Source organism: Anser anser, assembly GCF_964211835.1.
Source record: "Anser anser genome assembly, chromosome: 11".
Taxonomy (NCBI): Eukaryota; Metazoa; Chordata; class Aves; order Anseriformes; family Anatidae; genus Anser; species Anser anser.
Window position 1 is genome coordinate 19254395 of NC_139732.1, and position 17353 is coordinate 19271747.

Sequence of the window (17353 nt, forward strand, 5' to 3'; positions counted from 1 at the left end):
ATATTAATATAATATTAATATATTATATTAATATGTCTAAATTGCTGAAAAGATATGGCTTGAACTCAGACCCAAACAGTACTCATAGGGAGCCTGCATCCAGATTTAAATACCTGCCTTAGCTCTGTGATAGGCCAAACGCAAACCTTGAAAGTGATTTGGATTCTGAAAGGTGATGTGTACAACACTGTTTATGGGTTTCCATTCGTTGTAACCATTTTGTCTTTTAGATACCAGATATCAAAATGCAATTGCATAGCCTCTTTGCAAGTAACTCTGTCAAAGCTGCGGCACTCCTCTTGGCATTAGGAACAAAAATCTATTTCTCCTGTGACAGCAATGCATAAAAGAGCGTGTCAGAGTCATCATTTCAATGAGAGGATTCAGGAGCCTCTCCTAATGCTCAGGTAAGACACTTTCAGTATTCCACTGATATAAGGGGGTTCTGGACTTGTTTAAACAGAGCTGGAAAAGACAGAATGAAAAAAGTGTATGTTTTACCGGTATTGTAGGAGTGTCCTCAGAGTGTCAAATCAACCTGAGAGGCCTTTAGAAAATCTATTAGAAAAACATCACAATAGTATGCAATCTCTTGTTCTGAGGGAAAAAAACAAAGTCTCCTAATTCAGATCAGGGATGTGCTATCATCAGGACATGCACAGACCTCATGTCTCCTGCATGGTCTGAGTGCCTCAGACTTGTTTGTTTCTACCTGGGATGAAAGAGGACAGCTGCCTGTTGGTTTTAATCGTGATATTGACTCTGAGCTGTTGCGTCCTCCTCAGAGCGCTGGTTGTAAACAAAGAGAGCAAATAAGTATGTAGTATTGATTCTATCACCTTCTCTAAGCATCCAGGTAGGAATCAGGAGTGTACGTGAGGGGATAATGGGATGGGGAGTTTAAGCTTTCAGTCCTCCTCAGCTTGCTCAACCAACTTCATGCAATTAAGATAAGAGAAGGCTTCTTTGACAAGAAAAATATTTCAAATAATGTTCTTGTAATGACTGGAGGGATGATTTGTGTGCTTGTATGCTCACTGTAAAAGGAGTCTAAAACCACTAGACCAAGAAAGTAAGTTGTAGATCAGATTGAGTCAGATAAAAGCTGTTTACTTGCCCTTATATCCACTGTATCATCATCAATTCCTGAAACACTGAGAAAGGAAGCTGTTGGAAGAACAAAGCTGGCAGAGCTGGAATTGGAGATATTAATGGCTGTACCATCCAGGCTTTCTGTCTGTAATCTGCCCAGTCCAGTTAGGGTTGAACACAAGCAGAACAGATTGGAAAAAAAAAAAAGAAAAGAAAAGAATCATGTATGGATTTCAAATCTAGAAAAAAATTTTCTCGCTTCATTAGTATAACGTACGTGGGAAACTATTTCTAACTCTGCCAGTAACTACTTAGTGCATTTTCCCTGATGTTGTACTCCACGTAACACTACTATATATCACCCAAAAAAGGGGTGGAATTGGCATATCTGGATGTGGAGGTGTACCTACTTAGGTGTACTTATGCAAAAGATACACCTGGTCTTTGTGTGAACATGCTCTTGATTTTTACGCAGAGTTAAATGTGGATGAAAAATGGGCTCTCAAGGAACAATTTGGGGATAATTATAGGCAATGGAGAATGCTTATCAGGCTCCTCATGATTGTATTTGTTCCTGCCAGACTGGTTACAGTTCTGTATAACGTGTCATTATTGGCAACATGGAAAAGAAGAAAAGAACTTGACTGACTGAGATTTCCACAGACTTTCAAAGGTAAGCAGCTACTGCCTAATCCAGGAAGTAGCAGTAAATTGTCCCTTGGTCAAAGAAGGCACAGCATGAGAATTTCTAAGATGGCTTTACTGAAGTTAATTGGGGTCCAAGCTGTTCTTCCTATTAGTCAGTAATGGCAGCCTCATCACACTGTTGAAGCTGTCATTATGCTACAATATTTTGTTGCGTGGTTTCACTGAAGGATAATGTAATGGATATTTGGGGAAAATTTGGGTAACTATCAGGATTTAGGGGGTGTTGTTACAGTTACCTGTTTATATACATGGTGGCAGAATGAGTGGTAAGGACCATGGGTTCATCATCCGGTTCCTTCCCAAACAGAAGGGCACTCTGTAGATTTTCAACTGTATTCAGGAGCTGGTGTGACACTGAACTCTGGAAAAGGATTAGAGGAGGGGACTTGTAACACAGCTGCTCAGAATCAGCAACTTGGACGTTATTTGCCCTTACTTCTTTTTATGAGGAAATACCGGTTTTACTGTGTCTTATAAAGCTGGCAAACTTGGTGATGAGCTTCTTAATCTCAGAGAAAATTATTCTTGTCAGCAATTCAACTTCTGTAATTCTCATGAAAACATTGCATACAGCAAACAAATATCTTACAGTAAATGGAATTCTAATATTTAGAATTTCTACAAATCGAAGTTTGAAGGACTACAAAAATTACATCAATTTCATGCAAGATGTGTGTGCACTTGTGTACATTAATGCTCTTTCACTGCACATTTTAATGTTTAGTCACTTGAAAAATAAGACCTAATTACCTATTCGTTATGTGTTATTAGGGTGTTATGCTGGGGGAGTTTGAACAGTTCATAACCTTTTCGCTCATGTTAGATTTATATCATGCCCTACTCTCTTGCAGAGATGAAAGCAAAGTATATTCAGCCCAGGAAGCACACAAAGGCAACTGTGGCAGTTTACATATAAATAGGAAGGGCTAAGACAAAACAAACACATTGCATAATTCTGAATAGAAAATCAGAGTGGGCTTTCTGAAGAAGTGTAAGCAGCAACCAGAGCCGATTCCAGCTCTGAAGTAGTGGAACCAATCACAAATATCGACTAGCTGTGGCTTCCTTGAATTGTGGGGCAAAAGGAGGGAAAAGAATCAGATCTAGAAAAAAAAAATCTTACTGCAGTCAGTCTGCTTGTCCTCCGTTAGAGGTCTTACACTGATCCAGTGTTCTCCAGCACTCTGTCCTGTTCAGCTTTAAATGCAACAAATCTTAAGAGGCTCCTATCATTCCCATTAGCAGACTGTTCTAACAGGCCCGACTGGGGAGAAGCTTACTTTGATATTCAAGTCCACCATGTCGTCATAATAAACCCTACCCAATGCCAATTTAAAAATATGAAGCAGCAAAACTCTTAAAAACCTTCTAAAGCAAGTTAAATATTCTGCCACAGGACCCTACAAACTGGACCAAACCAAAATTACCTGTTCTGCCTCTGGCACTGAAGTGTTCACAGCTCTGGTTTGTATGGAAGCTTGCAGGACATTGCTCACTGCGTTAAATAGGTAGTTGGCTGCATCCTTTAGCTTCTGATCATCTCTGCTGTCCTTTGTGTTTACAGTGAGCAAGGAAGCACTTACATCTTTTAGTGTGTTGCTAGCTTCCACCTGCAGGGGAAATAAAGGGAGAAGTTTCAGTGTTTTGGTACTACAAGTGACAGAAGTGACGCGTGTCATTGAGGCTTTTACTGAGTATTGCAGTGTAAGTAATCCCATGGGACTGTTTGTGGCTGTACCTCTTTTACTGTAATAATTTCTGCTGGGGTAATACCTGAAACACCAATAATGATGATGTACTAGATGGCATACTAACACGTAACACAGCTAACGTGAAAAATGTAGCATGCTTCCATGGATTCAATCCGTAGAAAAGATGGATAATATCTGAAGAAAATATGTCTGTCAAACACAGCGACAAGGAAGAGTTTAGATGCACAATAACGTAGTAAATCAGGTTGTACTTTTATGTGGTGACTCCAGAGACCCAACTCTATTGTCAAGTGCACGTACATTTCAATCTTGGTTTCCATAAAACCTATTGGATTACCAGCAAGTGACACCTTTGGCCTTGTGCTGTGCTAAATGCCAAAGAATGAGTCTTACAGTATTTATTTTGTGCCAAAACACAGCCCCTGACTGACGATTGGTTGTGAAAGCACTGGCCAGCACTTAGCCCAGGGTGACGGAGCCAAACACAGTCATTGCAAGCTTGGACGTGTCCATTCCCACAGTCTGCAAGTGCTTAGCAGCCTCGCGTGGAGTGAGTGCTGAAACTGAGCTATGCTCTTGTCTCACCAAAGGTAACCACATACAGCTGACATGCTCCCAAGCCATTGTCTGGCTGCAACTGTACAATACGTCAGAAATCGGGACAGCTCTTCTTATTGCTGGTGTATTTGTGAAACGTCCCCAGTGATGGTTTGTTCTGTCCTCCCATGTGCTCACTCCTTACACATAAATAGCATTGTCTACTAACGGTGTCATATTGCCAGATAAGATTCAGTAAATACTTCTGCAAGGGCAATCTGAACATTTGTGCCTGATTCCTTTAGGTACTGCCTTGTTCCTGCCTCACTGGCAGCTTGTTTATGTACATTTTGTGACAGTGCATGGATCAGGGACCAATGAATCTGGGTAATTCTAGGAAAACCTTCCTGGGTTCTTTTTCTTCAAGATTCTAAGAGTGCTTTACAAGATAAAATATACATCCTAGCCTGTTTTTTGCTAAAAGTTAAGGTTTTCATCTTAAAGATGTATCACAGAATATAACTGCCAGCCACTTATGCCCTGGATTGTAGTGACTGCTGAGACGACCCCTGTGGGTCCACATTTGTTTACTCAAAACAGCAAAATGTATTCCCTTCTGGTCAAGGCACACATCCTAGTACAGTCAAAAAAAAAAAGAGTAAAGAACAGGTACCTGTAAGGCACTGAAACTCTTCCAAGGTTAGTGGGGTGCAACAGTGTTTATACTGTTGGTGTAAGGAGACAGAAGGTGAGATGCTTCTTACCTGCGCAGAGGCAGACAGCTCCTCACTCCTGTGAGTGATTTCTTTCAACACTTCTGACATCTGAAGAGCAGTCTGCACTGATGTTACGTTAACAGCAGAGAGAGTTGTCAGCATCAGCCCTCGCAGCTTGGGATGGAAAGGGATAATTAGGCAAAGGAATAAGATGCTAATGAAGACTAAGCAAGTAGTGCTTTATATTGACAGCAAGGCTTGCTGTGAACTCTGTGGTAGAATAAGGCTCCACAACAAGGATCATTTGAACTGATATTAGGTCTCCTGACAAGATGCCACTTGCCTTACTAAGTGTGTAATTACATGAGTTTTGTTACCTCCCAACACAGAGAATTTATACACTTAACATCCATTAATAGCAAGGGGAGTTACTTCTTAGACTTTGTACTAATGTCTGTGAATTATTATGTAAATGCCACTTCCAGAGAAAGCAGAGCCATGTATAATTGACGTTAGTCAAATAATGAATCACAATTGAAGGATTATATGGCATTTCTCTAGATCTTTACATCTGAGGCATGCAAAGCACTGTACAAATATCAGCTTAAAATTGAAACAAGCTTGTAGCCGAAAGAAACAAACTAAAATTACCTGCCATTTAGTACTTTTAGGGAAATTTTGATAGGATATTTCTCCTGCAGGAGAGGCAATTTTATTAACATTTAAATTTTGTGCAAAATCAGGCTACCTCTAAGCTTAAAAAGACCATCCAAATAAGTTTAAATTATTGCATTAACAATTGAGAATGAATTATTTTACTGATGGATGATATATATATATATTTTTTTATTATTAATATTATTATTTTTCATGGGCAAGTAGTAAAAAATAGCTGAAACCTGTGCCAAACACAGAGGTGGATACCAGAAACTTGAAATCTCCATTGATTGAGGAGGTGATATATGAGCTTCTTACTGCTTAAGAGCTGCCAAAGAATACAAAGAGTCAGTTATATCGCATTGTACTGCAAGAAAACAAGTGTCTGGCTGACCTCTTTTCGTGTGTCCGTCTGTAAAGATATGTTAAAGTTTTCCTCTTGGGTCTCGTGATTAAGGACTGAGGTTACTGACTTCAACAGCTGGAAGAGACTCATGCTGTTGTTCCCATCTTTTAGCATGCTGTTTACCTTCTCAGATACAATGGCCTGTAGGGTCAGGTTCCCATCGATCATATCTGTGTGTCCAACCTAATAAAGAAATCAGAAATGCTCTTAACTTTGCTAACACTGTTACAGTTATCTTTGAACAGTTCCCACAGTCATCTCATTGGCAGCCTAGCTAGAGTGGACAGAAAACTCTGCTACCATTTTTTCATGTTTTATTTTCAATTACATTCTCCAGGCAGTTCTGCTGTCCTCTTGGGTCTGCTGACTACGTACTGGAGTCATTGACTTGTACAGCTGGAACAGACTCATGCTGCTGTTACCACCCTTTAGAATGATGTTTGCATTCTAAGATCCTATGGGCCATCTTTAGAAATGCCCAAATATAAGAAAAGAACCCAATTCCATCTCAATCTATGAAAAACTACTCTCTTTTTAAGATGTCTGATTCCACCCAGTTGGCTGAGAAATTTGTGAAGAAGAGGAAACAGACTGTAATTCAACCCAAAGCCTTACCCTGTGTATTGCACAAAAAAACCACAGTGACAAGAAGCTCTGCTGAGTGTGAGGCATGGAGAAATACATGGAGTTTTAGTGGCCTGATAAGGATCTCTACTGGCACAAAAGCAGGAGTTTTCAGGGCCCTACAGAGAGTAACTCCAGACTCACTAAATACAACCTCTGCTGCCCAATGTCCAAATAGGTCATCTTTTAAAATTCTGTCTTAGAAAAAAAACAGAAGTATCTTCTGACTATCTTGAGTCCACAGAGATTAGTCTCTGTTAGATACAGAAATGAGTATTGCACAGTCACAGGCATGTAATAAGTACAAAATGGAAAGAAGTTCCAAAAGTGAATCACAGATTAAATATCAACTTGAGAGAACTTGAATAAAGTGTTTGTATTGCGTACCTTCACTGAAGCGTTAGTTTGAACTGTATCACCAAAGTTGTTGCTAATGGTAATTGTCACGTGTAAAATGAAATTATTTTCCTCTTCTCCAAGTGGAAGATAAACTGGGAAGAGCTCAGGATCTGGGCCACAGTGCAAGAGAGAATCTGAAATAGGAAAGATGGGATTACCTACCAGATTTCACACAGACACCTCCTGTTCTCTGAGAACAGAGAGCTGTAGGCTTGCTCTGTGCAGGCCTGATTGACTCATGTTTAGACTCTCCGAGGAGCAGAAGCAGGCTGTGGCTTTGCTCTTGGTAGTGTCAGGAACAGTGCTTGCCAGAAACATGGGGAAGCAGCCAAACCATCCATCTCGGGACTTACTGGAGTTCAGGTAGAAGCAGTATGTGAGCTGCCTGGATTGGCATGAATCCACTGAGCATGGAGTGCTGCAGGAGACTGTGAAAGTGGTGAGCACGGATCCCTCCCTGGGAGACACAGCGCAGCTGGGGACCTGGGGCGGAGGCACTGTGCTCAAGAGGTAGGTGTCCTCCCCGTAGCCACGCTGAGTCACTGCTGGGAGTGGAGGGAGCAGAACGTCAGCGATAATCATGCCATGGCAGCAGCGAGCTGCAGACATTACTCTTACCTATTCTAGCAATGATGTGGTTTGTTCAGGCACCAGAAGCATCGCTATGTACCTAATCAGAAGGGAAATCCCACTACTGAATAAGCCGTAAGAGGAAAAGAAGTATTAAAAACATGGTAGTGTTTGCATTGTAAAGCAAAGCTGGAATATTTAATCAAGTATTTAATATAACATCATTGCCAGATGAGCCTTAACAAAGTCATTAACAACTTGCAGTAAGATAACTGAATTTGTCCTGTTGTGCAACAGCCCAGAACAAAGATAGTTCTTAATTATTTTAGAGAACACATGTGTAAAGTAACAGCTCTCAACTTGTGGAATAATTTAACTTCTTGCTTGTCAGCGAGGCTCTGTGCATGTAACGTCAGTATGATGTCAGGATGGCAGAGGCTATCTCAAAGGAGTCTAAAAAACCCTGCTTGCCCCTACCTGTTACTTTAATCTGAAAAGCTTCTCCGTGTGTCTGCAAGAAGGAGCTGTTCATTATCAACATGGATGCGTTGCTTTGAAGCAAATTCAAAGAGTTCTGCCGGAAACCAGTCAGGCTACAGGCTGGAGGGAGGGGCACAGACTGAAAATCAGACAGAAAAGAAAACTTGACAGTGGACGCTCTTTGCTGTGATTTCTGTTGCAATGTATCAGGAGCAGGGTGGCAATTTGGTGCCCTCCATTATAACCACTCTCAAACGTAGCTCCCCCGTACCTCAATCCTCGATCTGTTTCCAAAGCCCTCCATGTGCCCCCTCTGAGACCACATGGCTTTCCCTCACAATAGATGTTTATTTTTTGTGTGTGCAGTATTTCTGATAAATCTGATGCTCTCACCTTGTTTTGGAATGTGTTATCTAAATACCAGTTATAGTATATGGCCTGGGAGTCCTTCGATTCAGAGACACTCAAAACAACTTCCTCGCTAGCGTTCACTGGCTTGCAGTTTGCCTCACACCTATAAGGAAGTAAGGCAGTAGTTACAGGCAGTAACTGTATGAGATGTCATAGTCCTTGATGTTGTTTTAATCTTGTTTAATGAAAATCTGCAAAAGTCCTGTGATATATGTCCAGGTGACGTGACTCACAAATAGTGAAATACTTCATTTTAAAGCAAGGGGTTTAGGAACCTTCATCTCCATTTTCAACAATGACTAAGGCACAGAATCCAGACGCTATTTTATGTTCAAAAACTCATTCAGGCTCTCAAGTGAAGCCTACCTAATCTCCTAAAATTATTATATTAACAGACCATCGAAATGCCAGTGATGTTCCAGCTTCCCGAAGACCAGATTTTTGAAGCAGTAATGTGTATCTGGGTGTCTAGTAGGAATTTCAGACATATCTTACAACTTTTACTCCTGTCATTTCAATGAGGTTTGCATATGGAAATCTCCAGCACTGAAAGGAGGTAGTGAGAGTCAAAATGCCTAAGAGGTTTGGGAAGAATATTACGCAATTTATAAAAGGATTATGTTCAGAAATGTGAACTGGAAAATGCAGCAAGACCCATTGTCTTTAATTCCTTTGATGGTAATAAATAATTGGATTTACAACAATTAGTAAATTATTACTACTATTATTATTAATGATAATTGTGGCCTTGCCCTAGATTTGTGTAGTAGTAATATTAAATAGTGAACACTAAGGTTTGAAAACAGACCTGATTTCTAGCTGTAGTTCTTGTTTTGCAGTCACATAGAGACATTGCTCATCCTGTTTCTCTTCATTCCCATGGTTTTGGACTGTAACCTTCACAGTCACCGCTGACTTTGGAGGAGGAAGGCAGGAAGGTGGGATTTGCACCTCTCGTTGGTTGGTTAAGATTATCTGGTGCTGCACGCATTCATTCCACTCAGGCCAGCAAGATCCTGCATGAACATTTCTTTTATTATTAGAATAATCGTAACATCCCATGTCCCTCATAAAGGACTTGCCCGACAGCAGCTCCAAAGAGCTTTATACAGTAAACGAGTTTCCTTAACCCAATTTACGGAGTGAGTAACCAGAGTTCAAACTGATTTCTTCAAAATAATATATGAGGTCAGGGATAAATACGAGGACAGAACACAGATGTTCTGAATCTCAGTTCTGTTTTCAGCTATAAATGTTCTTGCATTACGTTTGATGCTAATTATTGCAGTTTTATTGAGAACATACCTTTCAAATGCTTAACTGTGTAAGTCACTTGCAATTACGTCTTCACTAGGGGGGTGAAGGCTTAGGATGGGCAGATCTTGAAAACCTGAAACTAGGAGCCGCCTTTGGGAAAAGACAGAGCTGTGTGCTACGCATTATTATAGACCATGATTAGGTGGGTGTTAAAACCAGAATAAGGCAGAGGGATGTTCTTCATATACAGCGAGTGGCAAACTTTTGTAAAACCAGGCAGAGACTAAACCATCCCCTAGTCAGATTTTCACAGCTTGGTCTAACATGACAATGAGTTTAATGCTCATGAAATAGAAGTTGGTGGAAAACCTTCGGGAAATGCACATACCGCAGGACCAGAGGAAACTAGAATTAGCGCTGTTATCTGGCCAGCCAAGAGTAACGGTTGTGAAAGGATCCACGTGGCGACTCGGTTTAATATATATTTTGTTTTTTCTTTTGTAATCCTAAATAATAAGGAAATGTACCAGTTAGGAGAGTAGCATGTATAAACACATACGTATCTTGTTTCATATAGAAATGAAAAAGGTGTGTAAGGTTAGACCCCAGATGCAGATCTGTAATTTAGATGATCTTTCTCTAACTAGTGTTTGTATGGGAGTAGAAGCTATGGGAATAGAAACAGATCGCACAGAGAAATTATGTGTGGCAAGATAATCCCAAACTCACACCTGTTTAGGAGCCCAGCTCCTATTTTTAAAATTAATCCAGGTACTTAGGAAATTCCCATTACTTTTCCTCTTTTGGACCAAGACTTTTAAGTCTTGGACAATCATTTGTCTTCTAGTACATTTTCTAGTACCTCTCTTTTCTATCAGAATTGGATACATTACAGCTGTAGATAAAGAGAAGAAGAAAGCTGAATTTGTCTTCTTGTGCAACAAACTGTGATAAACTTTTGAATTAGTTTAATATTCCTCTGACGCAATATATTTTTACAGCCAATCTGTAAAGCATGATGCCTTCTTGTGAAGCAGCGTGTCTCCCATAGCAGACATCTGTCTGCTAGAGTTATAGTTAAAAACTAGACCTTTGAGATGATAACAAAATATTATATCTAGCAATTCTCGATTTAACTTTGTGCAGCTGCTAGCAATTAGTGTATCATTAGTTTCTCAGCTTGCCATGAGCTGGAAATTTCTTTTTCAGAAAGTGACTTAAACATTCCAATACAGAAGGAGAAAACACTTGGAAATAATATAAAAATATATTAAACTCTGCTTGCAAGATAGCCCTTCAAAGAAAAGTTTGCATTAGTCACATAGATAATTTAAAAATTCATCTAATCACATTTCAACTTCCAAAACTGGATCACGGTGAAAAGTTCATTTTCTCTAATATTGGAATTGTTCTTTGCAGGCTTTTACAAACTGTAGGTTGAATGCCTGTGGACACATTTGTCTTGGAGATGTTTGGTGTAGATTCTGTGTTAAACTAGTTGGGGCACAGAAAATCTAGTCCATAATCTAATATGTTGCTAATGCCTGTTTTTAATATCTTCTGCAGCACTTTTACTAGCAAGAGGAATTTCTAAGCATTTCTATTTTAAAGAAAGATCTTTCAATAGTACTTACTTTTGTCTTTTGGGTATTTGTTTTGGAGCTGCCTTTTTCCTTAGCAGAATCTGTTCAATACAGAACAAAACAAAACAAAAACAAACAAAAAACCAATATTTTATTGCTACCTATAAAGCTTTCAGACAGTCCTCAGTGAATTTACCTTAAATATTTGACTACAAGCACTCTGAAAGATAGGGCTATAAGACTCGGACTCCTGAATTGTGATAAACAGCGTATTTTCAGGAGGTAAAACTGTAACAAACTGTCACTATAAATACTATAAATAAGATCACTGTAATTCTTCAATCATAATGGTGTAAATCAAAATCAGTTCACAGAGGTTAAGAAGTTCAATTGATGCACAGAGAAAAAATGAGGGAAAGTACTGGAAAGGTCTGAATACTAAAGTCAGTTTATTCCTGGTAAAATCTGCTTTTGTAAATGTATGCATGTGCCATCTAGAAGTGTTTACTGGCAGCAATTTATATGATTGCTGTGATGCAGATATTTCCTGGTTTTAGAGCTACATCCCAGGACACAAACTTCACTACTTAATTTTGAGGACAAATAGCAAATGTGGAATATGTAATATAGAGAGAGCGATGCTAATTTATGACCACTTCAAAGCCAGAGAATCTGCCTTCATCGTGAAGAAGCCTCCACAAAAGTTTTCAGCACTATTGCTGGAAAGAAAGCAATTACTAGATGCAAACCATAAACACGCCATAAAATGCTCTGATTGCAAAAAGACATTTATATGGTAAAAACCAGCACTGTCAGATAAATGCAATTACCTTCTTTATGAGAAGTGTTTGCCAGCACATTGATGAACCCAATATCCAGACTCATGTTTGAGAAGGCATTCATGGCCACCACTTTCACTAGGAAAGTACCTAGAGAAGACAAAAGACCAATTTAGAATAGCAGCAGACCAGTCCATGTTTGTGACATAAAATCCAATACATCGAGAAAATCCTATTCTTTTCTCTTGGTTGGTTTTGTTTGTTTGTTTTTATGAGTTTGCCACTGCCGAAAGGCTCTTCAGGGAATGGTCTTCCTCTTTATCTCAGGTTTTAACAACTCAGCTGCCCTTGTCCTAGCACTTGCAATGCTGTTCTTTGTCAGCTGGCTTTGATAATACAACAAAGAAATCTAGAGATGTGCTAGTATTGGAGTCCAAATGAGTTTAGACATCTTGAGAGAGCAGCTGTCTTGTTTTGCTTGAAGGGAAGGGACATTCAAATGCGTATAGGGAGGCCCATTAAAACTTCTAATATTGAATGTTCTTAAAACATAAAGTGAAATCATAATTAGCTTCTGGTGTTCCAGCTTTGGCATGGGATTTGAATAGTTCATTAGAGGAGAAAACTTTTTTATCTTCTGCCACTGAATTAACTCTTAAGGACAGTCTCCCTAATCCCATATTTTAAAGGCTTTGAATTCTTCATAATGAAAAGAAAAAAATGCTAAAAAGCTTATTCATAAGTCCAACAAAAACTACGTGTTGGAGACTGATGTGCAGATGAGGATGGAGCTCCCTTTTTTCTTTCTCATCCATACTGAGAACTTCTCAGGTTTTTTATTACCTTAGCGTGAAAAGGAGTATAAAGTTGAAAAAGTTACACGTATGGACGAACTGGAGGAAAATGCTCTGTGAGTCAGGAAAATGTCTTCATTTATACCTGAATCAGGTACAGTCATGAAAAAATGACTGGTTCGCTACGTCTTTTTAATTGCAAAATTCATGTGAAACCTTGCTTTCCGTCTCCTTATGGACACCCATTTGCCAGTTCCGTTTTTTTAGCTCACTTAAAGGCCAGTGCTGTTCATACACTTCTGCAGGACAGGTTTAAATGGTTAGAAAAGTTATCTAATTCAGCTGTAAGTTATTGTCCCCTAGCCCAGGGTGCTGTGCCTGTTTATGTGAACTCCCCCACTCAGTTGTGAGTGTTTTAGAAACAGAGATGTCAACATGCTGTACCTTCAGAGTGCATGGGAATGAAGTATGTTCGAGGTTCCCCTGCAGGGCTGTCTTCCTCGTGAGAGTGAGTTTCATTAGATCCAACCACCTCAAACTTCAGCTTATCTGGGGCACCATGAGGAACAGAGACGTTTATCTCCAGATTCTCCCCCAGGTGCAGAGTGTGAGAAGCTAACACAGCCTGAAGACCAGAGACTGGCTCGATTAAGTGAACGGCAATGCTCCCAGAGATCACTGATGCAGTGGTGTTGCTGGATGCTCGGATTTCCAGCCGATGCATCCCAGGACCCAGCAGCTCTTGAGCAGCACTGTCAAGTGTCAGATTGTGAGGGAGAATTCCTTCCTTTGCACTGGATTCAGCGAGTGTCACGTTGTCTGCTAGTACCGTGTAGGTCACTCCGTTACCTGCAAAAAGACAGATCAAAATTTCTCACGGCCTACGTAATAGGCAATCCACTTCTAGCTGCTTTGTGCAGCAGTTAGGTGTTTACAAAGGAGCCATAAGGGTACTGCAGCAATGCAGTTAGTTTGAATAAAGTCACTTTTGGTGCCTTTGTGCCCATTTGGCTCCCTATGGAAATCTGACTCTTTTCTGCTGAGAGTGCTAAGGCAGTCAAGAGAGTTCAAACACATGCTACTGAATTTCACTTTTTAAGCATGTGGATCCCAGGAGCTTGAAGTGAGCACAAAATACACAGTAGCAAATATGACCTGCTCAGTGGGGAACCCTCTTACCCTCTGCTAGAGAGGCATTTCTGTGCGTTCCTAACTTCAAATACAGAAATACTACTACTGGCTTCATGTGGATTCACATGACCGAAGTTGTGGTCATGCTTTGTCAGATTTGTGAAGAGGGGAAAAAGGGTTTATGCTCATGTTCAAAATACCTCTGAGAAAGAACCCCTCCAAGGGAGCCGAGAGCATTCAGTTGCAGAAATGCAATGATTAGATGGAAATCATTCACTAAAAAGGATTGTTTTGTGTAATGAAAATCCTGCTTCTGTCCTATGGGTAGGATCATATTTAGCCTACAATTTAAAGCATGCAGAGTAATGAAGCTCACCTCCGTTGAGTTCAACTTGGATCCATAACACCTCCCCGTAGAGTGTTCGGCAGTGAGAGCTGTTCCCAGATTCGTACTGGCTGTAGCACCCGGTAAGGCTTAGTTCGTCCATCTTGTCTTGAACAGTCACCCGCCTCTGTGCTGTCACATGCCACTCGCTGGTGGTGCACTCCACAAAAACTGTGAACTCCCCAGGAGATGAATATCTGTATGTGACATTGCTGGCCAGTCTAGAACAGAAGGAGAACAGCTGCCTGTGGAAAACTGTCCTGGAAAGTCTTGAGCCTTACATGCTAACGGTGGTCACAGTTCCCAAATTTCTGACCTGGCTCAGGAGACTGGAAATGAACATGACTATTCACACTAGAGCATGTAGCAGTGCCCTCTATTTCTCTATTTCATTCCTGATTTATCTCCTTTTGGATACATCAGTGGAAGCTGAGGCTACTCAGCATTTTGTCAGATCTCAAACCTTGCTATTTTATTTTGCTCTATGTACGTGCGACTGCCATGCTGGAAAAATGTCTCTTCACTTCCTGGGTCTGGTACAGCTCCAGTAGTGGTAGTAACAGGAGATGAATGGATGCGAAGAAGTCTGCAGCAGCTGCTATTACTGCTAATAAGCATCAGGAGATGGTAAAAAGAACCTAAGGATATCCTCCTTGAATGACATGCACCATGGAAGGCAAAGAGGTATTACTCCTGACACTACTCTCTCTGAACTATCATGGTGACACCTAGTAAATGCAAAAAAATAATAATAATAATAATAAAAAAAATAGATCCAGACGTCATCCTTGACAATGCGTATTTTTCATTCTCTGTTTTAATGAAGTAAAGAAAAAGCAGCCCCTGCAAGAGTGGGTATCAAACTGAATGCAGAAAACAGATAAGCATGACTGCTGGCCATAGGTGAAGTAAAAGGGCCTCGCATAAAACCAGCAAGCCTCAGCTTACAGCTAGCAAGCATATTTCACTTAAAGGCTCCCTATTAAAGATTTTGTTCATATTCTTTACAGCTACAAGCTTGTGTCTATAGCTCTGAGGGAATGTTTTCTATTTCTAGTATATTATGACTTTTTGGTTTTCATTCTTTCTACTCTTATTTTTCTAGTTGGGATTCCATTAGAAGAGAAATAAATTTCTAGATTCATATTATGTCGTGCCTAGCACTAGGACAATACAAAATCTGGCTTTTAAATCCAGCAGAAAAGTGTTTGATCTTTCAAAGACAATTTTTATGCAATTAAAAGAAAAATTCCAGAATTCCACTGTATTCTTTTTAAATGTTATCAAAAATACTCTTTAAAAATACTTTTAAAAATAACACTTGCCTATTTCTTTGGCAATTACTGACTTTTTTTTCAGTAATTTTGTGTGCTAGGGATCTGTATTCAATTCCATTAGTAAGAAATAGGAATCACTTGTCACGATAAGCATAAGAAAGATTGTGGTTGGCAGCTTGACATAACATTTTGTATTTATTTCAAAACAGGTTTCTGCAGAATCCAAGTATCTTGTATGTATGGTCTGTTATCAGTCTGATTAATTTTTGACATCTCATCTTGAAGCATTCAATGAAATGCAAGCAGTGAAATTTGCTCTTTGTCTGATGATTTGTAAAGGACTCATCTTACGTTAGAGGGTAGTAAGGATCAACCATGTGGCCATCTCCAGTGCTGATGATACAGGAAAGGTTGCCAGAGTATGGGGAGAGCAGCCAGTTCAAAGAGACTGTGATGTTTTCAAAGATAAAGCATATATCTGTTACAACCAGCTGCAGACCTGTAAAACATAATGACAGCATTCAGTGCCATTGTTTGTCTGCGACTCTTACATAACTCAATTGTTTTTCATGTATTGTTGAGAACAGGCCCTCTCCAAAGCAGAGTTGATACTGCTGCCAATTTGAGTGCATTAGTGGCATGACTGGGAGCTGATTCTTCTCCGTATCTACTGGTCAAGATTCATGTTAGAACATAATTTTATTTGCTTGTTTTATGTGTCTGAATTTCCTGGCTTTGTGTCCTATCAAAAACCCTCTGGAGCTGTCAGTTAAGAGAGGAAAGCTACATTTTTGTGCCTTCAATACTTCGAGTGGTCACCACTCTTCCAGATTCTTCTTTGAGGATGGAACAGGGATTGTCAAGATAAATCTTATGCTCACAATGTTGCAGCAAAGTGCAGAACAGGCTTTTGGTGTTGACAGCCCTCTCCCACTTACCTTCCTTGCAGTGGTATTGAACAGACAAATAGCTTCCTGAAGCTGGGCAAGGGTCTCCAAAGAAAGCATCATCTGCTGCCACCTGGCAGGCCTGAAGACCATGACACTGTGCTGGAAAGAAGTTTTGCATGAATTAGTGTTTTTTGTCTTTGACTGTCATAACAGCTCAGGTGAGAGATGGTTACTGAAACAAGAACACCAGTGAGGGGAGCAATGCTTCGTCACTGATTTCTAGACAAACTCCTACAGCACTTTGACTTCAGTGTGTTTCTTATTGCCTGGTATTTCTTAGCACTGTTCCCTCCTTCCCATTTAGCCTCCTGTGGGACCCTCCTCCATCTCAGAAGTTCTTCGTGATCCCCTTCATTTTAGGAATAATATACTTTTCCATTCACTAAAGCTACTGAAATACAAGATGAAATACTTTAGGGACCAGGAATGTATTGTATGACAAACAATGCCATAAGATAGTACCTGCTACTTCGTCTTTGACACTGATCCAGCTACAGTCTTCATCTGTATCATACTGGAGAGGGGTTTCCAATACACAGTAGTGAGGGGTCTTCCGTCCATAGAAGGTCTCATCAATTTGGATAACTTCTCCTGATCCACACTGTACAGTGGCATTGTAATTATCACAAGCAATGCTCTGGCCAGATTCTATTAGGGGGAAAAAAATCAGAATTAACTTTTTGAATATCTGAAAAGTCCTGCTACAGTTCTCCATATCCTTCTTTTTTGTTATTATTATTTTTGTTTTATTTTTCTTCCTTTTAAGCTAAACAATACTGAAAATGGAAAAATGAACAAATCATCAAATATTTTTCCATTTTGGAAATCTGAAAAAATAGATTTATGCTCTTTACCATCTTAAGCAGAAATTTGAGAACACTTTTA

General features: G+C 39.8%; 3 protein-coding genes across 5 annotated transcripts in view; 1 reads left to right on the plus strand and 2 right to left on the minus strand.

Moving 5' to 3' along the window:
• The window catches only part of LOC310905350 (polycystin-1-like protein 2), a gene marked incomplete at its 3' end in the record, with an annotated part of 40628 nt that overhangs the window by 17548 nt on the left and 5727 nt on the right, over positions 1 to 17353 (minus strand). The window contains exons 3-15 of the mRNA XM_083851521.1: positions 16931 to 17116; positions 16457 to 16567; positions 15870 to 16017; positions 14233 to 14453; positions 13170 to 13574; positions 11983 to 12081; positions 11204 to 11253; positions 9881 to 10075; positions 8710 to 8780; positions 8323 to 8415; positions 7899 to 8134; positions 7026 to 7396; positions 5817 to 6011 (exon numbers count right to left, since the gene is read on the minus strand). Coding sequence (XP_083707647.1) covers positions 5817 to 6011; positions 7026 to 7396; positions 7899 to 8134; positions 8323 to 8415; positions 8710 to 8780; positions 9881 to 10075; positions 11204 to 11253; positions 11983 to 12081; positions 13170 to 13574; positions 14233 to 14453; positions 15870 to 16017; positions 16457 to 16567; positions 16931 to 17116 — 2381 coding nt within the window. The remainder of the gene's footprint in view (positions 1 to 5816; positions 6012 to 7025; positions 7397 to 7898; positions 8135 to 8322; positions 8416 to 8709; positions 8781 to 9880; positions 10076 to 11203; positions 11254 to 11982; positions 12082 to 13169; positions 13575 to 14232; positions 14454 to 15869; positions 16018 to 16456; positions 16568 to 16930; positions 17117 to 17353) is intronic.
• BCO1 (beta-carotene oxygenase 1) overlaps positions 279 to 17353 on the plus strand; it is a 46400-nt gene continuing 29325 nt past the window's right edge. For 2 of the 3 annotated variants that reach the window (XM_083851673.1, XM_083851671.1), the window contains exons 1-2: positions 279 to 407; positions 1674 to 1765. The gene's annotated coding sequence lies outside the window, so the exon portion shown is untranslated. Of the gene's footprint in view, positions 408 to 1271; positions 1766 to 17353 lie in introns of those variants that run through there. The other variant, XM_083851672.1, reaches the window with a different exon arrangement.
• On the minus strand, positions 407 to 6144 carry LOC310905427 (polycystin-1-like protein 2). Its single transcript, XM_083851696.1, has 4 exons — positions 4814 to 6144; positions 3228 to 3410; positions 2037 to 2161; positions 407 to 1244 (listed from the first exon to the last, which is right to left on the minus strand). The coding sequence occupies exons 1-4, from the start codon at positions 4925 to 4927 to the stop codon at positions 1085 to 1087; spliced, it is 582 nt and encodes a 193-aa protein (XP_083707822.1). The 5' UTR covers positions 4928 to 6144; the 3' UTR covers positions 407 to 1084.

What these genes read in the sequence shown, in the direction of transcription:
- LOC310905427 (XM_083851696.1), bottom strand. Translation starts at nt 4,927, where the DNA reads ATGCTGACAACTCTCTCTGCTGTTAACGTAACATCAGTGCAGACTGCT. An exon ending in AGCTGTCTGCCTCTGCGCAG is followed by an intron (nt 3,411 to 4,813) that starts GTAAGAAGCATC and finishes TTTCCCCTGCAG; the next exon opens with GTGGAAGCTAGCAACACACT. An exon ending in CAGTGCCAGAGGCAGAACAG is followed by an intron (nt 2,162 to 3,227) that starts GTAATTTTGGTT and finishes ATCCTTTTCCAG; the next exon opens with AGTTCAGTGTCACACCAGCT.